The sequence below is a fragment of the Mesoplodon mirus genome (genome assembly GCF_964341445.2).
Source record: "Mesoplodon mirus genome assembly, chromosome: 20".
NCBI classification, from domain to species: domain Eukaryota; kingdom Metazoa; phylum Chordata; class Mammalia; order Artiodactyla; family Ziphiidae; genus Mesoplodon; species Mesoplodon mirus.
Window position 1 is genome coordinate 12056572 of NC_138996.1, and position 24038 is coordinate 12080609.

The 24038-nt window shown below is 50.1% G+C and overlaps 1 protein-coding gene across 2 annotated transcripts in view; it reads left to right on the forward strand.

Annotated features, from left to right (window-relative positions):
• RAB11FIP1 (RAB11 family interacting protein 1) overlaps positions 1–16752 on the forward strand; it is a 30443-nt gene extending 13691 nt beyond the window's left edge. Inside the window, exons 2-6 of one of the 2 annotated variants that reach the window (XM_082608753.1) lie at positions 1381–1823; positions 2935–3721; positions 4740–6539; positions 7311–7419; positions 13227–16752. In XM_082608753.1, coding sequence (XP_082464879.1) covers positions 1381–1823; positions 2935–3721; positions 4740–6539; positions 7311–7419; positions 13227–13445 — 3358 coding nt within the window. In that variant the 3' untranslated portion in view covers positions 13446–16752. The remainder of the gene's footprint in view (positions 1–1380; positions 1824–2934; positions 3722–4739; positions 6540–7310; positions 7420–13226) is intronic. The other variant, XM_082608754.1, reaches the window with a different exon arrangement.
• Positions 16753–24038: the final 7286 nt, after the last annotated feature.

Consider the following 24038-nt stretch of genomic DNA (forward strand, 5'->3'; position numbering starts at 1 on the left):
GCAAGGCCTTGTACCAGTTACCTAACTTGTGAGCCTCAATTTCCTTATCTGTAAAGTGGGTATGCTGTCCACTTCATGTCATTCTTGTGAGACCTAGAGGAGGACGTTTCTAAGTGTGTTTCTGCTTCCCTCTGCCCCTTTAAGTGTAGAATGAGCTAAGATAGTGGGGGGCACGATCTGCCCTGGGAGCAGGACAGGCTCAAGGTAAAAGAGGAAATTGTGTTTATTTGGGCAAAACCATCATTTCCTTAAAGTTCACAGCCCTCAGCTCTTAAATAGGTCACCGAAAAGAACATCAGAGTGTGGTTCTCGGCATGTGAGGGTGACCCCGGAGGCAGCTGTGGGTCAGCCCTGTATTTGGAGTGTGTGTTCTGCGGAGCTTGCGCCACTCACCGGGCTCACATTCTTGCGGTTCACCCGATGGAAAATGCCGAAGGGAGGTTTCCTTTCTCTGAAGTTCGTCTTTCAATGGAGTTGGGCTGATATAATATCATTTGCCATATCGTGAAGTAGTTTGCAAATGACCAAGTGAAATTCTTGAATCATGCTTGAAATATTCCTTTTTCTGATTATTAAGCTGGGGATGAATGCCTCCTCTCAGTTTCTCGTTCTTTCTCATCGTGGTAAAATACATATAACAACGGTGACCATTTTAACCATTTTTAAGCGCACAGTTCTGTGGCATTAAGTGCTTTCACATTTTTATGCAGCCATCACCACCGCCCAACTCCAAAACTTTTATTTTCCCAGCTGACACTCCCAGGTCCCCCTGCAGCCCCCAGCCCCTGGCAACCACCATTCTCCTTTCTGTCTCTGAACTTGGCTCTTCTAGGGGCCTCACGTCAATGGAATCACACAATATTTGTCACTTTGTGACTGGCTTATTTCGCTCTTTTTTTTTTTTCCTTTAACAAATCTGTTTTACTCTGTCTTATAGTTTCCATTACTCCCTGCCAGGGACTATTCTACAAACCCTTGCTTTTCTCTGAGATTCTCTTGCAAATTTGCACTCTACCTACGTAACTGTTTGTATATGATCTTTGCATTTTTACCCCGTTGAAGGAAAAAGCCAGTCACAGGAAGTGTTTTGACGGAATGTTTATTTTATTCTTAGAAATAGCTCTTTACCGAATCAAGATTTTAGGTGACCTTACACTAAGTACAGAATCAGATCCTATCTTTGCCTAGAGGGCGTCTTCTCAGAAATAAAACTTCCAGTTCTGCCCTCCCCCACTTCACCCCTCACTCCCCAAAGAAGAGAACACAGGGTTTGTATACGAGGCTGGTAATAGCAGAGAGGAGAGGCCAGGTAACGGGGACTGTGAACATCGTTTTAGGCGCTTCCATTCAAAGGTAACCTGTCAGCCTTTCTCCTCGTAGGTGGTATACCTTGAAATCCAAACCGGGGAAGAAGAATAAAGAACGAGGAGAAATTGAGGTTGACATCCAGTTTATGAGAAACAACATGACCGCTAGCATGTTCGACCTTTCCATGAAAGACAAGTCTCGGAATCCATTTGGGAAACTAAAGGACAAGATCAAGGGGAAGAATAAGGACAGGGCGTCAGACACCGTGTCAGCCATCGTCCCCAGCGTGACGCCCTCGGCTGACAGCGACGACGAGTCTCCTTCGAAAGACAAGAAGAAGTCAAAGCTCCGGACCTTGTTTTCCAGGTCCAATCTGCAGAGAACACCACTTTCTCAGTCCATGTCTGGCCTGCCGACTGCAAAGTCAGACAAAGTGCTGCTTCGTCCTGGAGACTTTCAGTCCCGGTGGGAGGATGAGGACAATGACGAGGACAAGTCCTCCTCTGCCTCGGACGGTGAGTTTCCTTCTCCTCCTTCTTACTTGGCCCTTCTCCCTCAGCTGAGCCTACTTTGCTTTGGGAGAGAAGAAGCAGACAAATCTCAGGGGAAAGTTTTTTTTTTTTTTTTTTTTTTTTTTTTGCGGTATGCGGGCCCCTCACTGTTGTGGCCTCTCCCGTTGCGGAGCACAGGCTCCGGACGCGCAGGCTCAGCGGGCATGGCTCACGGGCCCAGCCGCTCCGCGGCATGTGGGATCTTCCCGGACCGGGGCACGAACCCGTGTCTCCTGCATCGGCAGGCGGACTCTCAACCACTGCGCCACCAGGGAAGCCCCAGGAGAAAGATTTTAATTCAGCTCCTCAGTTACTGCAGTGATGGTGATGCTGGTGGAGGGGGTGGCGGGGCGGGGGGTGATGCTGCTTTTCCTGGTGGTGCTGGCCCTGGAGCTGTGCATGGGGGTCACGGTAGTGGTGGTGATGATGAGACGTAACCTTGGTTAGGAAGCCTTCTCTATTTCTAAGCCCTCTGGTTTCTAGGAATGTGCGAATTCCTTTTCCATAACGTCTGGCTCTGTAACTGACGTACATTCGTACAAGCGTTTGGGGCTAACAGAATGAATGCATGCAGAGCTTCTTGTTTTAATTAAGGATAAAACCGTGGAACCTTACAGTAATTCTGATATTTCATGAATTCGTTGGGTACTTACACTGAGCTCTCATGGAATACATTCCTAATGAAAGCCGAGGAATCCAGTTCCATTAACTCTGAATTAACTGGGTATTTTGAAATTCAGTCTCAGTGACCAGATCCCTATTATTGGCCAGATTCTGCACCTCTACCAAGACCGCTGCCCTTTTCCTCGCTTCTGTGCACGGCTTCTCAACCTCAGCACCATTGACAGTTTGGGAGGATACTTGTTTGTTGTGGGAGCCTCCCTGTACTCTGTAGGATCTTTAGCAGCATCCTAGCCTCCACCTGCTAGATGCCGGTAGCACACCCCACCCAGCTGTGACAACCCAAAACGCACTCAGATGCGTGAGGACAAAAGCCACGCCCTCCCCGCCCCCCTGCGTTGCGAACCATTCCCTTAGCTTCTCACTCCCTTGGTTCTTGGTTCTTCTCCCACAGTCTTGTCTCACAAGGGAACGGCAAGCGTGGATCCTAAGCAGCTGAACCAGATCCACTTCAACATCCCCAAGAAGGAAGGACTCTCCTTCCTGGGAGGCCTTCGGTCTAAGAATGACACCCTTTCCCGCTCGAATGTTTGTATCAATGGGAACCATGTCTATGTGGAACAGCCCGAAGCCAAGGGCGAGACTAAGGACAGCTCCCCATCCTCCTCGCCGTCCCCCCAGGGCCTCAGGAAGAAGCATTTGTTCTCATCTACAGAAAACCTGGCCTCTCGACCTTCGAAGGAGCCCGGGGAAGGAGGTGCAGTGCCTTCCGAGTCTTCCACAAAGGACTCTCTCAAGTCCATGTCCCTGCCATCCTACCAGCCGCTGGTCAGCCGGGACCTTCGGGAGAACGCGGCTCTGGCGACCTTGGAGGCTGCAAAGGAAACCAAAGAGAGCAAGAAACAGGAGAACAAGAAGTCCTCTCTGCTCTCCCTGGTGACCGGGAAGAAGGACACGGCCAAGGGCAGTGAAGGCGAAAGCCCGCCGGCCGCCCCCGGGAAGGAGAGGGAAGGCACGCCTGTGGCGGTCAAAGCCAGGGAGGACCAGCCAGGGCCTGTCGACGACCCTGTGAAGAGATCGGACAAAGAGACTGCGGCCATTGTCTCCGGACGGGGCAGAGCCCCGGACCCCTTTGAAGACGTGCAGATCCCAGCACCAGAAGCTGAGCCAGAGCCCAAGGCTGCACCAGCGCCACCTGTTCCCTCACCCAGGGCTCCCCAGACCAGAGCCGTGAAACCCCGGTGAGTCTCGGCCCCTCCCCGGGGCCCAGCAGCCATGCCTACGTTAGAGCAGACCTTGCTTGTTGGTCCGTGGTGGTCCCTGCAGAAATTGTTTTTAGCCAGTCCCTACCGCTGGCCTGGCCCACCTGCAGAGACTGCAGTGATGTGCCCCAGCCCGGGGCCACTGCCAGCAGGCGTGGTTTGCCCCTTGCCCGACATTTTCCCTGCAAGCGTTTTCTCTGCACGCATTTTCGCTTCTGGGGAAAGTACCTAGAACTGGTCTGTCCATCTCAGTGAGATAAGCAGAGCACAGTGGAATGCCCTGGTTTTGTATCAGATTCTGAGTGTCATGGTCTGGGAGCAATACCAGGTTTCGGTGGTGGTATGCGCAGACCAGGGTTTAGTATGTTCTTCCCGTGAATTCCCTTTGAGGCAGGTGCAGTCTCTCCTCCTTGCACTTTGGTGTGGGTTTGCTGTCACAAGAGACCCTTGGTCCACTGTCAAGTGTGACTGGGAGGGTTCTCTGTGTGTTTCCTCTGCGCGTTATCTCACGAGCCGGGTCTCACGAGCTTCTCAGCATGACTCACATTCACAGTCACGATATTCCTGTGCGCTGGGGGTGGGAGAGACTTTTTTTTGAGATTCTGCCTACTTTGATTTCACAGACACACACAGACACACACAGACACACACACACACAGTATTCCTCTTCAAAATCTGCCTCTTGCTTTGTAGTGCACCTTTTATGGCTTTGCACTTTTTAGGTGCTTTTTCTTTATCACCAAAAGAGACTCCAGGCTGTTGCTCTACCTGGATCTTTCTGTCTCTATTGCAAGTCCGTTCTGTGGCAGATGTACTTGGTGATAAAATTGTGCCTTTTGTGGATTAAGTATTGGTGTTCCTTCTTTAACTTCTCAAGGTACTGCCCCCAATATAAAAAAGAGTTCCCGCCTTTGGAAAGACTGTACTTTTACATGTCTTTTGCCTCTCATGCTGCATCTGCAACTGACCTGCAGATTTTATTTTGTCCTTTTTGCAGACTGGAAGTGTCTCCAGAGGCTCAGCTCGCACCCAGGCTCCCTCCTTCCACTCGCTCTCCTCTCGTTTTCTCTGCTCTCCCTTCCAGTTCTGGTCAGACACCCATCCTTTCTAAACTGGGGCGTGATTCAGAGACACAGTCCTCTGAGTCTCCTTCTGGCTCCTCCTCTGTCTCCTCCCCTGTAGCGGCCCCCATCTCCACATCCACTCCCATTGAACGCTGGCCTCCCGCAGACGTGGGTGAGGCCAGTCCTAAAGAACCGCCTTCGCTCCTTGAACCAGAGCTAGAAAAGGAGAGTTTGACACAAGTTCCAAGTCCTGTGCCTTGTGCTGTGGGCGCGCTTTCCAAACAGACACCCATTCCAGTGGGGAAAGGGATGGAAGACTCTCCAGTGGGGAAGACCAGCGCTGATGACCCAGGACAGTCTCTCCGGACACAGCCTGAAGTGGGGCGAGAAGAAGAAGAGCTTCCGGGGTCTCCCCCCAGAAAACAACAAGGCGCCATCCCCCCTTCATCTGTCGAGGCCCGAGAAGTAACATCCGCCACTGCGCTCAGAAGAGGGGGGATGGGCAGCCCTGCCAGGAAGCCCCCGAGGCGGGAAGCCTCAGGCTCTGTGGGTCAATCTGGGTCTCCCGTGGGGGATGCAGATGGGGGTGGCGGGATGAGTCCTGCAGTTAAGGAAGCGGTGCCCCCCGTTCCCGTGGGCACGTCGGTGCCTCTACTTGACTCTGCGATGCAGAGACACGAAGAGATGGGTCCGGATGCCTGTGAGGGCAGAAAGGAAATCGAGGGGCAGGTGTTGTTTTCCGAGCAGCTCTCTAGGGAAGAGGCGGGGGAGGAGGCCCCTGTGCTGGTCCGCGGGGACAGAGGTGACCCCCAGGAGGTGACACCACAAGGGGCCTCCCCTGGAAATGCGTGGGACACTGGACACTCCCAGGAGGGCGCGGCTGTGGCTGGACCCCAGCCCGCTGCCCTGGCGGCTTGCCCTCCCCGCCCGTCCTCCAAGGGGAGCTTCTCGGGGGGTCCCACGCATGCGGCCAGCTCGGGGAGAGACGGTCCCCGTCTCAGGAGTCAGGGAGACGACACCCGGATGGCGCAGAACCAGAGCAAAGCCAGTGACCACGAGGGTCTGCTGTCTGACCCCCTGCACGGCCTTCAGTCCACCTGCGAGGCAAAGCCCCCAGCCCTGGCCCATCTGGACTTGACCCTGCCTTCCATCCCTGAAGTCGCTTCGGAAGACGAGAGAGGAGATCAGCTTGAAGATGACAGAGGGGTGGCCCCGGTGGCAGCTCTGGGAGGAGGGGCTTCTTCCCCGAGCACGTGGCCCGCCCGTGCTGAGCAGGAGAGGGCGCCCGGCGGGGAGGCCGGCGGGTCAGCAGGGCGCCTGCGCGAGCCCAGGCCGGGAGCACCCGGAGCACCCGCCCCCGCTTCTGCAGAGCAGACCACAGCCTTGGCGGTTCAGGAACCACAGTCACCGGGCCCTGGTGACAGCGGGGAGGCAAAACCAGTGGGAGATGGGAGGCCGGGTCAGCCTCCAGCCGCAGCCCTGGATTCCCTTGTGTCCGGCCCCCCCTTTTCTGAGCCCTTTCCTGCCGCACGCTCTTTTCCCACCTGTGCACACTCTGACACCCACCACACCAGTACAGCAGAATCTCAAAAAAAAGCAGCAGTCGAGGGCTCCGCGGGTAAAGTGGAGAATTCTGGCAAGAGGAAGCCGCTTCTTCAGGCCTGGGTCTCACCCTCAGACACACAGCCAGTCTCGGCTCAGCCAAGCGCTGGAAGCGGGTCGGCCAAGCACAGGTGAGAGCCGGGGGACGACTGTCCTCGTGAGTGTAAGCCGTGCCCCCTTTGCTTCTTGTCTCCAGACGCCAGGGCTTGCTCACCGCACAGCTGTTCTGACAGTGCGTCCGCCTGTGTTGCCGGAAGGGCTGTGTCCTGGGCCGGGAGCAGCACGAGGCACCCCTGCGTTTGTAGCAAGAACAGAGTAGCAGCTGTCCTCAGAGATAGATTCGGAATTGTTCTGCACGGTCTGATTTGGAGCTCTCCTTGCAGAGAAACACCGGGAGCTGTATCTTATTTCCTGGTCTCGGAAACCAGCTGAGATTGAGCAGGAGAACCCAGCAGTGCGGACAGCTCACTTTAAGCAGCGCCCGATGGGAAGCTGGCCTGTTTGTTCTGAGCTCTTTCCCCCTCTTGAGGCGTGGAGGGCTCTGCGGGGACTCCCACAGTGGAGTCCTAGGCTGCAACTGCCTCTGAGAATAGGAGACCGTCTTTAACGTTCTCCTGACGTTGATAACGAGGCCAAGGGTCCTGTGAGAAGGTCAGGACGCGTGGCCGGAAGTGGTGCCTTGTTGGCTTGCGCGTGGCTGCCTCGCGCTGACTGCTTTCCTTTCTGAAGGAACGCTGGCACGTGTGGGACTGCAGGTGTGAGCACGCATGTCCCCCCCGTTCCCCCGTCACCTCTCTCGTTGGCGGCCACGTCTGAGAGAGGCAGTCCCTCAGTTCCTCCAGTTCTGCCGTGACGTAAACGTCTAAGGAAACAGCTAAGTGTCCTTTCCCCCTTCTCTTTAGACTTCATCCCGTGAAGCCGATGAACACGGCAGCCACCAAGGTCGCGCTCTCCAGCTCGGGAACTGCCACCATCATCAGTGAGAACTTGGTCAACGAAGCCGTGATGAAGGTATGTCTTCTCCAGAAGGAGGCAGGCTAGTTAGGGATCTAGAAAACCCGCTGTCAGAGTCACCATGACATACATCTCCCGGGGCAGCAGGTAACGCCAGGGGTGACTTAACCACACATCTCGGTCTTTGGATGATCTTTGGAAGCCCCTACACTTTCCATGGGATACTTACTTTTCCCCTCATAGTTCTTTGGCTGTCGTTGAATTTTGTTGTGTGTCAAGCAACATGATTGACACCAGTACTGTTTTCTAATGAGAAGAAAATGTCACCCACCCTCCAGCCCATGCAAATCAGATATTCTCATTTTTCCCACGTGTCCTTTGTTATCTTTTGGCAAGAATATAAAATTCTCGCAGTTGTCATCATTGCACAGATAGACTTTTTTGTAACTTTATTCTGAAGTAATTTCAAACTTTAAAAAAGTTGCAAGAGTAGCACAAAGAGGTCCTGTATACTTTGATCCCAATTCACCAACTGTTGACATTTCACCAGATTTGCTTTATCATCCTCACCCTCTCCTACTCCGTTCTCTCTTTGTAGCTGCGTATATATTTTTTTCTGAATTATTTGAGAGTAAGCTGCACACGCCATGCTCCTTTTACCCCTAAATGCTTAAGTGTGTAATTCCTAAGAATGAAGGCGTTTATCACAGTGACGAAATTTAACATGGATGCCTCGCTACTTTCTCATCTGTGGTCCGTATTTCACCTTCACCAGTTTTCCCAGTAGCGCCCTTTCTTGTCTGTCTGTTCTCCGGTCCAGGGTCACTCAGTTATCTCGTCTCGGGAATCTCCCTTATTCTGGAATAGTTCCTTGGCCTCTTTTGTCTTTCAAGACATTGACCTTTTTCAGAGTTTCAGTCAGTCGTTTGGTAGAACTTGCCTCAGTTTGGATTTGTCTGATGTCTCCCTGCGGTTTGGTCAAGGCTGGGCATTCTCGGCAGGAATTAACTAGAGAAATAATGTGCCCTTTCCAGTGCATTGCATAAAGAGCCCATGACACCAGCCTGTCCTGTTAGTGGGGTGTTAACTCTGATGACTTAGGTTAGGTGGTGTCCACTAGGCTCTCCAGTGCAAAGTTGCTAGTTTTCCCCTTTACAGTTGGTAAGAAGCGTGTGGGGAATTCATTTCAGACCGTGTAAGCGTCCTAGGAGTTCCTTATTAGCCTTCTGCTCGCAGGCCTCAGTGTCCACTAACGAACGTGGTGGTAGCAAAATGATGTTTCTCCAGCTCCATCACCTGCGTGGAAACGCTCTGAAATCCTCTTTTTCACTTAGTATCATATCGTAAACACTTTTGCATGTTGCTACTTAATTATTCTTTGAAACGGTTATGCCAGTCTTTACTTACTCCCCGGTTAGTGGATACTTAGCTTGTTTTCTATTTTTCAATATGAATAACACTCGTCAGTAATTTCTCGCATAGAACTTTTCCCTTCTTGTAGGTGATTTCCGTAAGCTAAATTTCCAGGAAGACTATTGCTGGATGAGAAGATCTCTGCTCTTTAAAAATCTTGAGTGGCTAACATGAAAAAACCCAGCTCTTCCCCTTAAAACCCAAACCAGTGCCCCCCAGATGATCTCTGCTGGAGAATATCTTCATCCTGCCCTTTCTGATTCTAAAATCAGAGGGATTCAGATGTGTTATGTTTCAGACATGTGGACAGGAATTTCCTAACCCACCACTGGGGATCGCAGTTGGGAGATATAAACTTTATTTCTGTTTTACTGCAAGCATCTAGAAGTTTCATTCAGTCATAGATTTTACGGTCCCAGGGACTCTAGGACGTCAAATAGTTTTTATGTTTTTAAAATAAAACTTTTGCTCACATCTCCTGCACTCCTGCAAGCGTTTTGTAAGTGCCAGGCGGTGGCTGATACCTCTGGCTCTGTTGCACCTTTGCCTCCAGGCGCTGGACTAAAGGTACACTGAAAGCTGGAGATTTTGGGGTCGAGAGGCTGAGTAGTAATAATGAACTGCTGCTGAAAACAAGTTAGCATCTTCTGGCCATCTTGCCTTCTCTTCCCTGTTGTCCATGCTGACGGGGCATCACTGTTAAGCATCATTCTCAAAATGATCAGCTGTAGCCAGAACTGTGTACCTACGGTGTTTTAGCCCAAAGCCTAAAGGTGGACCCTAACTTCGCCAGCTCAGCCTGGCTGGCTTCTGTAGTTGTGTAGAAGGGGCAGCACTTGTCCTCTTGGAGTTAATGATATTTACCGGGAAACTGGGCAAAAGAACAGCATGAAAGGGACCATCACGAAAACTAGAGTCATTTAGCAGCCCCCTCGCCCCGTCGCCTCTTCCGTTTACCGTGGCATGCAGCTTGGCTCCGAAGAGAAGCAAACACCTAGCTTTCGGGAAGTGAGCAAGACCCCTGGTTCCCATTCTGCTTACTCTTCAAAGCTCATTTAACCAGGGGCTTATCTCCGGGCCCTGACTGAGAGTAACTTGCCTTAAAACAAAGGCAACGGCTGCTGATTCTACTCATGATTTGTAAGTTCCGCTGCTGCCCCCCTGCCTGGATGCAACAAAGCTGTTGGTCCTGGACCATACCTGGTAACGACTCTGAGTAAACATGGAAAGGTTCCTGGATACGGCTATTGGCCGACCGTAGAATAGACGCTTTGTACTAAGGCATAAACAGTGCTTATAAAAATAACTGCTCTTTGGAATGTTGCAAAGTGAGAGAGAGGTTAGGAAAAGAAATCGCATCGCTGAAGTTACGAAAAGCCAGCTGAATCATTACTACAATGGCTTTTTGTTGTTGTTATTGTTTTAGGGCCGCCATCTTTTATAGATGATTAGAACTAGGAATGTATTATTTATTCAGGTGGCTTCCACACTTCCATTTAAAAATAATACAGCCAACTAGATCCAAAAATTATCTGTCATATTGTATGGGAACAGTTGGATACAAATTTGAATGTACGTCATTATTGGTACAGCTATGAGGGAAAAATCCAATGTAAAAATCCTGGAAGGAAATGTGTGACACTGGGCACTATTGTTTCTTGAATTAATGGGTATTTTCTTTGCACCTCTTCCTCTCCATGGCCATTACTCACTTTCTGTTATTGCTGGATTGCTTTTTAATTTTTTTAGTCATCACATGAATAGGAACTTCTAATGATTTCAAAGTCCTGCATAGTTTCCTCTTTAGATTACAGAATCCAAATCGAAGAGCTGTTTGACAGTTTGTAGGAAGTACCTTAAGTACTTAAGTGTGCATGCCTTTTCAGTCCTATGCATTTGTCTTAAGGAAACATTCAGGGATATGACCAAAGATTTATGGTCACACATTTAAATAAATGTTATTATATAGTTGTGAAAATCGAAACCAACCTAAATATCCAGCAACAGAGAGATGGTTAAAATATAATGAAATTTAAAACATCCATTTAGGACTTCCCTGGTGGTGCAGTGGTTAAGAATCCGCCTGCCAATGCAGGGGACATGCGTTCGAGCCCTGGTACGGGAAGATTGGTCCGCAGAGCAACTAAGCCCGTGCGCCACAATTACTGAGCCTGCGCTCTAGGGCCTGCGAGCCACAACTACTGAGGCTGCATGCCTAAAGCCCGTGCCCCACAACAAGAGAAGCCACCACAATGAGAAGCCCACGCACCACAACAAAAAGTAGCCCCCACTCGCCGCAACTAGAGAAAGCCCGTGCACAGCAACGAAGACGCAACACAGCTGAAAATAAATAAATAAATAAAATTAAACAAAGAAAATCCATTTAAAAAGCAATTTTTCTAAAGTTTAATGATGGGAAAATGCTCACAAAATAATAATTTTCAAAAGCTATAAAACTCGATTTTGTATGATGCTAAAGTTGTAAAACATATCATAAAGAAAACCCAGGAAGGGAATTCCCTGGCGGTCCAGTGGTTAGGACTTGACAGTTTCATTGCCGGGGCCCTGGGTTCAATCCCTGGTCAGGGAGCTAAGATCCCACAAGCCGTGCAGTGTGACAAACAAACACATAAAAACAAATAAACCAAACCAAATAAAAAACAACAACAAAAAAAACCCCACAAACCAAACCAAGCAAAACAAAAAAGCAGGAAGAATAAGAAAGAAAGAGACCCCAATGTTAGGTGTTGGAGTTATGGGTAATAATTTTTTCCCTCTTCTGGATTTGAGATTTTCTATGATAAGTAAATATTTCTTTTATGATTCAAAACAAAATCCTGTTATTTGAGGGGGAAATTAGTTTTAATTCATCTCCGGGGTCTGGTTCAGAGGTTACTCCATCTTTGAAGCTTGTCCTGATCGCCCATGTAGCAATGGTCTTTTGTTTGTTCAGCAGCTGGAGCATGTCATATTTCTCTGGACCCCGACACTCAGGTGAAGCCCCAGGTGTGTCAGACATTGTGGGGACCTGGCCCCTCCTCTCGAGGAGCACCTGCGTGCTCTTCCCTCCAGGTGTCAACTGCTGCTTCTTTCTCTCTCCCAAACTCTCTTGCAGAGCATCTTATGTAATCAATATTTTTAAATAAATATAATCCTTCTGTGACAGAGGTATAATCTAAAGCCCCTTGAGGATGTATTCTTGGCTACTGTTTACAAAGACTACTTTTTTCCTTGATAGGATATGTAAACAGACACACCCTGTTTGAAAGTGTCAGGCATGTTTCTAAGCTGGTGTTGCCATCATCACGCTGTTCTTTGTAGCCAGGACAAGAGGGACAGGATTTCTTTCGGGATTCTGGCTGGTGTGCAGGCAGCTTGCGTCACTGGACTGAACAGGGCCTTCTCTTGTGTCGTGTCAGGGTTGACCCTGCTCTTGACGTAGCTGCTTCTTGAAGCAGGTGGTTCTGAGCCTTCCTCGGTGAAACTGTTAGACCCTCACGACAGTGAAACCGTGATTACCTCAGAGTTCCGCTGGCAAAACTGTCTTGAGGTTGCCCCATGACCTCGTCTCTTTAAACTTATGAATCTGAGCCACAGATTTCAGGAAAAGTTAGCTTTGGGGTTTTTTCCCCCTCTCACTAGAGACTTGGTACAGCGTGTTACTTTATATAATCCTTATCTTGCGTTTCCTCGTGGCTGGGGCCTGGGCAGTTTGCAGTCAGCCACCAGTCATCCCAGATTGTAAATGTAACTCCGCGGGGCTCCCGCTCTGGTCAGGACGGGGCCGCTCAGCCACTGTACCCAGAGGGGGCGCCATCGATGGCTGTGATGGTGGCCCTTGGCTTTGACTCTGCATAGTTTTGGGGGATGACTTACAGTGGGGCCTCCCAGTGCACCCTCCTAATCACCAGATCTCCTGAGCACAGCCAAGGCAGTAGCAGACCTTCTGTGGTGAGCGGCCACACGTTGCCTTGGGAGGACAGTGTGGCCTCCTGCACCGTCTGCCACTAGGGTTTCTTCACAGGTCACCTTAGATTGGGGCTCAGCTCCACTTTGATACCTGGTTGTGCCAGCTCCAGGGTTCACAGGCCACCAGTCATTACATCTCTAAACCCCAAGCCCAGAGTCTAGTCCGGGGGTCTGCAGCCTGTGAGCTGGGTACGGTTTGTACATTTTTAATAGGTCATAAAACAAAACACCAAACCAAACCACAAAGACGAACATGCAGCCAAGGCCACCTGTGGCCTGCACAGCCTGAAATACTAACTCTTTGACCCTTTCACAGAAGAGTTCATCCGTCATCAGTTTTCCACCGAAGTCAAAAACGAATTCCCAGGAGACTCAGATCACAGACTCAGTCACTAAAAGCTACCTCTTTTGTATTTCTTTAAGATGTTTGACTCCTTGACTGACTTTATCACTTTTCTCCCCACCCCCTCCCCTCTCCAAAGAAATACAAGCCCTCGGAACCCGAGTTTGCTTATGCACAGCTGACCCACGACGAGCTGATCCAGCTTGTCCTCAAACAGAAGGAAACGATAAGCAAGAAGGAGTGTCAGGTGCGCCAGCTGGAAGACTACATCGACAATCTGCTGGTCAGGGTCATGGAAGAGACCCCCAGCATCCTCCGGGTTCCCTCTCAGGTCGGCAAAAAAGCAGGAAAAATGTGAATCACTTGCCTCCGGCACCGAGACTTTTGTGTGAGTTTGCTTCCGCCTGCTCCCAAGGCCGAGGTGTGCCTGAGAGCCCCAGGGTCCAGGCTCCACAACTCTCTCTCCCTCGAGCCTTATCTGGCAAGAGTCAATCCCACCCACAGAAGCCAGGTTAATTATTACAATGAATCTTTTATTGGACATTCCCAGGGTTTTATTTTTAAATGCCACTGTGCCTTTAACCAAGTTGTAAATATTTTATGCCTGACCGGAGACGTGGTCATTAGATCTGATCCTGGCCCAGAGGTTCAGATGGCGCTGGGGGTATTAATGTATTTTTAACATTGGGGTTTTCTTTCTTTAACATTGAGATTTTAAAGTACGTCTCCCGGGCTTCCCTGGTGGCACGGTGGTTGAGAATCCGCCTGCTAATGCGGGGGACACGGGTTCGTGCCCTGGTTTGGGAAGATCCCACATGCCGCGGAGCAACTAGGCCCGTGAGCCACAACTACTGAGCCTGCGCGTCTGGAGCCTGTGCTCCGCAGCAAGAGAGGCCGTGATAGTGAGAGGCCCGCGCACTGCGATGAAGAGTGGCCCCCGCTTGCCGCAACTAGAGAAAGCCCTCGCACAGAAACGAAGACCCAACACAGCCAAAAATAAATAAATTAATTAAAAAAAAAAAAGATACCACACACACACAAAAAGCCAATAGGACTAGGAGGGAGAAACCATACCTTGGGGAAAAAATCTTTAAAAAATAAAAAAATAAATAAAGTACGTCTCCCCCAGTCATTAAAGCTTAGGGTGAGATGACAAGGACCAGGCAATTGGTGCGGTGTTGCACATACTTTCTTGGCTTTTGAGTAGCTCAGCTGTGGCGTTTTGGCTGCAGATGCTAAGTTTCGATACTGTGTAAACCTACCCAGCTCCTCGGACTTGGTCCTTTGTTGTCGACTGGAGCAAAGGGGCTTAGGGTGCGCCTCCGAGTGTGCCTCTGAGATTTGGAACAAGCTGCCTTTTCCAAACATCAGCTTCCACTACTCTGTAGCCTTAAAGTGTGCTCTTTATCATCCAAGAGGAGCTGTCTGTGGAGGTACGGAAAGTAGGCCAGGGGAACTAGAATCCCTGTGCACGGGGGCAGTTGGTCAGAATCCCTCCTCTGTGATCGCAGGGTCCCTGCTGGCTGGAGTGACCGAGTCAGTGCCTTGATTAGGGATCGGGGGACCCAAGCACTTGCTAAAACAGTCCCACCAGGTACAGAGCAACTGCAGCGGCATCCGCTGGCCCTCTCCCATGTGCCGTCGCTTGGCTCCCTGGTTCCCTTGGCAGCTCTTCTTGGCATTTCCCTCCCCCACCCCTTGTTATAAAATTGTAAAGAGCAAGATGATACCTATTTTTAGACGGCCGTATTTTTAAAACTAGATTAACATACTTTTTTTTTTTAAACTAGGACACTTGCCCCCTTCTCAACTAATAGCACCAGTTCAGAGTCTTCAGGTAATTTCGTTGTTAGTAACCTGATATTGGAATTGGAATGTTTTCTGTATCACTCATTTTTTTCTCCCAGTTGTGACAGAATCTCAGCAAATCCCAACATCTCTCCTGGGGGAAGAATGTCACAGGCCAAGTGGGTGGGCAGGGGTTGAGATGAGAGCGGTTATTAAATGGAACGCTCTTCTATGTTCATTCTTGTTATATTGAAGTTAAGAGGCAAGGTGATTGGCAGCGGAATCCCTTTTCAGGGTCACGTTTGCTGCCACGTTGGTTAATATCAGAGCACTTTAATCTGAAGGATGATACTGTAACTTGATTTAGCTAATTTGCTTTTAATTATCGATAGCTCTTTTATTTAATACCCTCCTACAGTACTGGGGACCACTGTAAACTTCTCAGATGACTTGTATTTTTGTAGTGCTATGAGATTTATGTGCATCCCTATAAAGAGAACTGGATATTCGCTTGAACTCTGCAAATGCACGTGTATATATTTGTTCTGCAATGTTTTTTACTTGATGTCAATGTACTTTGACGGTGCGCTGGGTGGCGGGAGCGCTGAGTGGTTCCCCTCGGAAGAGCCGCTGTGGAGACCCGCATGCTTCCCGAGAGCTGGTTGTTGCGGAAAGGTCTGCGGCTAGGACCTCGGGGATGGGACCCGGTCTCTGTTTGAGAGGAACGTCTGGGTGGAGGTGCAAATTCCTCTGCTCTGTATGCCACTCGAGAACTCTGGAGAATGAAGGACAATCTACTTCAAGGGTGTCTGGTTTCTACCACTGCTGGGAAAAAAATTCCACAGGTAGCATTCCTGCACCTCTCAAGGTCACCGGTTAACACCTGTCCTTGAGGACTCTGCTGTGAGGGAGAACTCAGCTAGGAAAGCTGGAGCCTGCTCTGAGCTGTTCGCAGGGGCAGGTGGACTGGAGGGCTGGAGCTCCTGCAGCCGGTGTGGGTCTGAGGGCTTACACCCAACCGTCTATACCAGGAGAGCCTGAATTGGCCTCTAGCTGCTGAAAGTGCTCACCAAACTGACAGGCCCTAGAGGAGGCCGTGCTCTGCAGAAGCAGAAGCAGCTCTTTCTTGGCCTTGCCTGGCTGACCCCCCGGAAGACCAGTCAGTACTTCAGGGAAGCATCCGATGAAATACCAAACACCTTGCGATGAACTTCAGTGGGAGGTCAGCGTCCGGAACAGAATGTCAACCCTTTGCCCGGGTGTTTCATATCATCTCAGTCCTTGGACTTTGACAGATGTCCTGTCCACCCCTTTTATTTCCTGTGTGTCGGCCTCCCCGGGTGACGGAATGGAGGAGCAGGAAAGTCTGTCCTTTGCCACACAAACAGCGTTGACCCTGAGTGGAGGGTGCGTGCGTGGTGAGTGGGATACGTGTGTGGTTTCCAGCTCTGCTAACTAACAGTGGGGGCCCGGAAGGGCCCAGAGGGAGGAGGGTCCACGACACTCAGCCACCTGCCGGATTGAAGGCCAGAGGCAACCTGATGTTAAGTTAGGCACGATCTTCCCTCCCTGGGCCCCTTCTTTTTTAGAACTGCTAACTAATGGTCCCTCAAGGCTGGAGGATCTGTTGCCTTAGGCGGGCGGAGAGCTTAACCTCCACACCACCCTCAACCCTGTGGTTTCTCAGCATCTATCATGTGAGCTGCTAACTTGACCTCTTCCTCCCTCTGACTTGAAAGTTCACCCAGCATCTTTGGATTACAGAATTCTTATTTCCTGCTTTGGTACTTCGGGAATTTTGAATTTCTTTGCTTTTGTTTTTAAGAAGTAACCTAAAATTTCCTACAACACTAAATAGAATGGCACTACCTTTCAAAGCTTTGTGTCTGTGGTGTCGTATGGGCGCAGTAAGAATTTCTTCTGTCTTCTTGGAAAACCTTTCTTGGGGGCGTGACCGGCATCTCTCACCCCATGAGGGTCTCTTGCCTGGACTCCTGCTGCTGCCCCACTGTCTGGTGCCCAGGGGTCCCAATGCCCTTTCTCCTCCAGAGGTTGGGACGTCTCTGACCCGTCCCTATGACATACCCCGTATTTTGGCCTGGAAGGGACTATGGTGCTGACCAGATGAAGATCACTTGAATTTCCTGTCCCTAGTGCTGCAGGCTGCCACCTTTTCCTCGGCAGTGGTCGCCTTCAGCTAATCACATGAACAAGGCCACTTTCTTGATTCCCTCCCGCATGCCACCCCCTACCTCCTCACCCCTGCCCCACTGATTTCCCAGAGAGTGACATCTTGACCTTTGGAGCATGAGTTGAATTCACACTGGGTTCAGGAATGCCCAGATCAGTACCAGATCTAGGTTCCTGGTTCCATCAACTGAGTTCATTCATTTCTCAGTAGAGGGAATTCTGGCTGTAAAGGACTCTTCTCCTGAGCTCATTCTACCAATCTCCCACCCTTTCCTGATGAGGTGAGAGGTCTGCCTGCCTCAACCAAGGGTCCCAACCTCTCAAAAGGGAGGAGATGCTCTTTCTTAGAGATGAAAGTCACACTGTAGAGGCACAGAGGCAGGCAGCACCCGTGAAGCCACTGGGTGGGCTGGGGGGAGCTACCTGCAGGCTTCCCTGGTTTGGGTGAGGGGCCTGGTTACCCAGCCAGATGTGGACGGCGGGGCCACCACATACAGTGATACAAAAGCGGCTTCTCTTGACACAACAGCCTCCCAGCTTTGCTTCAAACAAAAAGCCCTCCACGGAGAGTCTCTAAGGAGGTAATGTTTACACAAATGTGACCCCCAACTCTCCCCCAAGATTCATTTCCCTTGCTTTTGGAGGGGGCACCGTGCCCACCTCCCCATGGAAAGTGTCATTTACAGGGTACAGTTACCACCGTGACCGTGGCCAAAGCGCTGGCAGCATGCGCTCCCCTAGCCCTTGGACCCCATCTCGAAGCCGATGGAGCCCGTGCCCTGGCCTTCTCTTTGGGGGTGTCATCTTTTGGCTTCTGCAGGCTTCCCCTCCTGAGAAGGTGGGTGCAATCACTTCCCATTTAAGTTCAAAACTGGCTTAGCTGAACTCTCTGGGACCAGCGGATCCCAAAGCCACAGAATCTCCTGAGGGAGGATGTCCTCACTTAGCCTTTCGACGTTTGACTCTTACACGCCTGTATCCCAAGCCCTGGAAATAGTGACCCTGGTGACACTGACAAGCCCTCAGAGCTGAGAGAAAGCTGCTTCATTCTTGCGTATCAACTGCTCACTTCGGGCTGAAACTTGGTCGCAAAAGGAAGGCCTGTATTGAGTTCCTGCTTATTTACTAAGCGCTGCTGAGTACTATTTCCAATTCTCAAGGTAGATAATATCCATTATGCAGATGAGGAAATGGAGACTTTCAGAGGCATCAGAACTTAAGTTTGCCTGGGGTCCCACAGCAGGTAAAGAAAGGATTTGAATTCCTCACCTGTCTGACCTGGGGTTCTAGAACAAGCGTCAACAAACTATGGCTTCGCTTTTGTTCATGTAACCCTCAAGCCAAGGAATTTTTCCTGGGAGTTCCCTGGCGGTCCAGGAGTTAGGACTCTGTGCTTTCACTGCTGCGGCACCGGGTTCAACCCCTGGTCAGGGAACTAAGACCTCACAAGCCTCCCACAAGCTGTATGCGGTACGGCCAAAACAACAAAAAAAAAACATGATGGGGCTTCCCTGGTGGCGCAGGGGTTGAGAGTCCGCCTGCCGATGCAGGGGACACGGGTTCGTGCCCCGGTCGGGGAAGATCCCACATGCCGCGGAGCGGCTGGGCCCGTGAGCCATGGCCGCTGAGCCTGCGCGTCCGGAGCCTGTGCTCCGCAACGGGAGAGGCCACGGCAGTGAGAGGCCCGTGTACTGCAAAAAAACAAACAAACACAATGATTTTTCCTTTTTTTTTTTTTTTTTAATGTGGGATGAACAAGTGGCCGGAATGATGACCACACTCAACAAGACCGCACTGAACACTGGAGATTTTTACATTTTAACAGTTAAAGAATCAAAATAATATTTCATGACACATGGAAATTACATGAGATTCAAATTTCAGTGTCTACACAATTGTATTGGAATACAGCAGTGCTTATTTAGGTAACTGTCTACGGCTGTTTCCACGTTGCAACAGCAGACTTGAGTGCTTAAAACAAAGACCTTCTCGTCCACCAAATCTAAATATTTGCTCTCTGGCCCTTCACAGGAAAAGTTTGCCGACCCCTAGTCTAGGCCTCCAGACTAGGAGGCCCCAGTCTCCTCTAGCCTTGGGGGCGGAGGAGATAATATTCTGAGTGACTTGACATCCTGGAGGATGGGCAGGGAAAACGGAGGGCCTCAAGACAAGGCCCGATGAGCCACGGCTCCGAGGAGGGAAGGTCCCTCTGAGGCGACTGTGTTCATGCTCTAGGCCTGTGATCTCCTTCTCAGAGTTACCAGGTGCCTTTGTTCCTGGGAGATCAGGAAACCGGACACAGCCGTCCTCAGCCTCAGGGAGGGAACGTGTATTGGGGTCACACAATAAACAACAGGAAAGGGGAAAGTGAATATGAGTGAGGGCAGGGACTTGGCACAAGGGTTTAGGAAGTCCTGGCCATGCCCTGTACCGAGGCTGTGTCACCCTTGTGTGTCAGAGAAGAATCAGTGTCTACTGAAGGGCTGAGGTGATGGGGACCCAGTCAGAAAGGCTCCAAGACTCGTTGTGACGAGGAGAGGGGGGTCCTCTGGGCTCAGAGTGGAACTAGGTTAGAATCATCTGAGCTGGAAGGAGCCCAGGGGGAGGCCCTGAGGGCAGCCCAAGTCCCACTGGTTACTTGCCCCAGATTAGAAATGATCCTGTCTCTGAGGAATCCCGTCTATGTGTTGCCTCTGACCGGCCCACCCAGGACAGGTGTCCACCGGAGCTGGACAGCCTTTCCAGAGCGTAGCAGGCACTCCCAGGACACAGGGATGGGAAAGCCAGGTCATTCCCAGGGAGACTTGTAACAAAGACAGGTAGATCCCTAACACATACGCACATGTCACCAAGGGACGACTGGCCTGCGGCTTCCTTCAGGCCACCAGTGCCCTCCTCTCTGGCCTCTTCTCTAGAAAGAACTCTGGACCACGTCTGAGGCATCCTTCCCAATGGCTGCCCCTCCCCAGTAGCTTTCTGCTCTCATCCAGCCCATCCTGGGCACTCAGCATTCCAAAAGCCTACGTGCCAGGTACCATGTGGGCTCCAGCCTTACAGACAAGAAGCATGGCTCCAGCTTCACAGGCTCAGGGAGGAGTAGGGGAGAGAGGTTGGAGGAACAGCTGTTAAACAGATCATCATGGGCTTCCCTGGTGGCGCAGTGGTTAAGAATCTGCCTGCCAATGCAGGAGACACGGGTTCGAGCCCTGGTCCAGGAAGATCCCACATGCCGCGGAGCAACTAAGCCTGTGCGCCACAACTACTGAGCCCGCATGCCACAACTACTGAAGCCCGCGCGCCTAGAGCCCGTGCTCCGCAACAAGAGAAGCCACCGCAGTGAGAAGCCCGCGCACTGCAACGAAGAGTAGCCCCCTCCCACCGCAACTAGAGAAAGCCCACGCGCAGCACTGAAGACCCAGTGCAGCCAAAAATAAATAAATAAATATCCCTTAGAAAAACAACAGATCATCACTATCACTGAATGATGGTAACTCTCCGTAGAGTCTGTAGCAGCAGGAAAGGCACCGAGGCTGATGTATCTGTCCTGATTTCCCAGAGGAAGGCAAATAAATTTCTTAAATAAACAGATTTCTTCCTGAGAACGTGAACCCCAGACTTGCATGTCTTAGTGGAGCGCGCCATCTTCTGGCCTGGGTCCTGCCCACCTCCTAGCCTGTCTGTGTCTGAGGGCGAGGCTGTCTTACACTATCACATACTTGTGGCTGGAAGAGAATCACCCCTCCACCTCTAGACTTGCTGGTAGGAGAATCTTAAGGCTGCTCTTCCACTTTACTGTGAATAGTGTTGGGGAAAGCAGAATTTCGGGGCTTCTGTCATAGGTAGATGACTCTGTAGTAAAATCACACTTTAAAAAAGTGCAGTTCAGTTCAAGATCTACACAAAATTGGGGATGAGAGGAGTGTGATGCTGTTCTGTACGGTAATGTAAAGAACTACTCCCAAAGAGACACATGTATATGTATAACTGAATCACTTTGCTGTACACCTGAAACTAACACAACGTTGTTAATCACCTATACTCCAATATAAAATAAAAAGTTAAAAAAAAAAAAGAAACCTACTCCTGGGCTTCCCTGGTGGCGCAGTGGTTAAGAATCCACCTGACAACGCAGGGGACACGGGTTCGAGCCCTGGTCTGGGAAGATCCCACATGCCGCGGAGCAACTAAGCCCACGCGCCACAACTACTGAGCCTGCGCTCTAGAGCCCACGAGCCACAACTACTGAGCCCATGAGCCACATCTACTGAAGACTGCACGCCTAGAGCCCATGCTTCGCAACAAGAGAAGCCACCGCAGTGAGAAGCCCGCTCACTGCAAGGAAGAATAGCCCCCGCTCACCGCAACTAGAGAAAGCCCGCGCGCAGCAATGAAGACCCAACACAGCCAAAAAAATAAATTAATTAAAAACAAAAAACACCTACTCCCAGTGCCAGTTATGTTGCTTTTAGGGACCTGTTTCCCATCCCCAGTAAGGATGTCGACTGCACTGTCTGAAACTAACAGATGTCTCTGAGAGCTGTGTGTGCACACGTGAGCACACAAGTGTGTCCCCAGTGTTGATCTGCTGGACAACCAGAAATAAATCCTGTCATACCTCACAGTAGTGGGGAAGTCTAGGAAAGAGGGAACTTGGGGCACCAAAGCCCACTCAAACCCTCGCATGACATGGGTCTAAAGTGAGTAATTCACACCTCAGGGAATGGACTGTTAGAGATTATTGCAGCCCTTGGTTGGGGGAGGGGGTGGATCCCTCCAATGGGACCAAGCCCTGTGGTAGCGGTTGGGATTTCTCTAGGAGAGCGGTTCTCTTGCTCTGAGAAAGCAGTCTCTGGGAGACCGGATGGGACCCTTAGATGTGGCTATTGAGGAGAGAGACTCGAGGAGAGTGTGGGAAAGAAGGCACTGACACCTTTTGAAGGTATTTTTGTTTGGTTTGATTGGTTTTTAATGCTTTCCTCTTGACTGTGAGGGGAATCTTATGAAAGTTTCCGTATCACTAATATGTTTTCATTTATATTATAATCACATTCAGTTCTTCAACCCTTCAGTATAGCCCATTAACCACCTCATGTGATGCTGATGTGGAAAATGAAAAAATGGAAGTCTAGCTGCTCTGTGTTCATTGGTCAGCTAATACCTGGAATCCTGACAGTTCACTGAGGTCCAGGGTGCCAGAAGTTCTGTTGTGCAGTAGGAAGGGAGGGGAGGCTTTGGAGTAGCCGTGAGCAGAGGGGAGGGACTTGTAAGCCAGAGGGGCTGAACGGACAAGTCTTGAAAGGTACAGCACCTCTCTCCCAATTTATATTAGAGGAAAGTGGCACTTGAAGCAGAGAAGGCTGCTGCGTGGATTACAGGCAAGAGGCAATCTTACTTTGGTCAGAGATGCTCTTGTTCTGCACTGTGGTCCAGAGAACTCACAGTCTCTTAAGGCATAGAGTCCTCTGTACCTGACCACTGGTTGTAGCTCTTTCAAAAGAACCTATAGCTCTGCCTGATCAGAACCCTTTATTTTTGAGGCTCAAATCCTCTGTTTGAGGACTCACTGGGTACATGGTCATTATGTCGCCTCATCTCTTCATACTAATAAGTGCCATTTTTCTGTTGAAAACTTTTCAGCTCTAGGATGCATACTTTATTGGTCTTCTAAAGAAGACTGCTGTGACCTGTGTCTTAATCCTCAAGGGAGCATCCCTATCTGTTAAGGGGCTGACAAGACACCCTCTTTCCTCAATTCAGTCTGTGCCGGAGCTGTCCAATCATTTTCTGTTCTCATTGGGAAGTGCTCACCGTTCACCCCCAAGTCCCAGTGCACGGTTGAAATTGAGCCCACAACAGCTCCCAAGATCTGCTAATGCCGGAGCTGCCTGAAATTCTCCACCACCAGACTGAGAAGCAGAAATTCCCCACCTACTTTCAGTACTGGCTATGATGACTTCCATCTGTTGTCTTGGAGTCAGAAGGGACTGGCCTTTGGTTCTTTGTCATTTAACTCAATTTTCTTATTTTTCAGACACAACTGATTCTAAAACTTTCAAGTGTTAAAACCTTTTGTTTTGTTTTGTTTTGCCACACCATGCAGCTTGAGGAATCTTACTTCCCTGGCCAGGGATTGAACCCAGGCCCTCGGCAGTGAAAGCATGGAGTCCTAACCACTGGACCACCAGGGAATTCCCAAAAACCTGTATTCTTGATGAGTGCAATTAGGATTTACTTATGAGAAAGAACACTCTCTTTGGTCATGTTTAATTTATATTCAAACATGACATACAAAACCTCTCATGTGTAAGCTTGCTAGAGGCACTCTTTTGCTCAAGATTCTTTGATCTATACTATCCCATGCTAGGAACTTTGGAGCTAGAATCTTGGAGCATCTTAAAGCTCAGGTTTAAAAACATCCGAATCTGCTTGAACCCTTCAGATTGCCAAGGGCCTCACCACCGCATATTCTTTCTCTCCAACTCCCTTAGACGTTCCTTGCGTAGCCTCTGAAAGCATCCAAGCTTGCCAGTCTGGATTTTTATTCAACTCCTTCATTCCACAGTGGAGGAAAACAGACTGCAAAGAGAGGAAACAACTTGCTTGAGGGGAAGCCACTCTGTAAAGAGCACGATTTCCTGCTCTCTTGATACACTACTCTCCCTTTTAGACACAGATTTTGTACTATGGCCAAAATCAACATCCATCACCAAAGAGAAATGGAGAATCTGTGATTCCCCTAGCGCTTTAGAAAGAAGAGTTGTTTGCGGATGGCAACAATTTCTTGTCTGTTATCCGTGTCCATGCAGGTAGAACGCTCACTCAAATGCAACCCCCAGTCGGACCCACCTCAAAGTAACTACAGATTGCGGGAAAGCCGAAGACACAGTCCAGAACAGGAACCTATTTCCTAGATCACGTTTCTACCCGAGTCCAAAAAGGACGGACCGGAAGTGACGCGCAGCCGCGGAAGAAA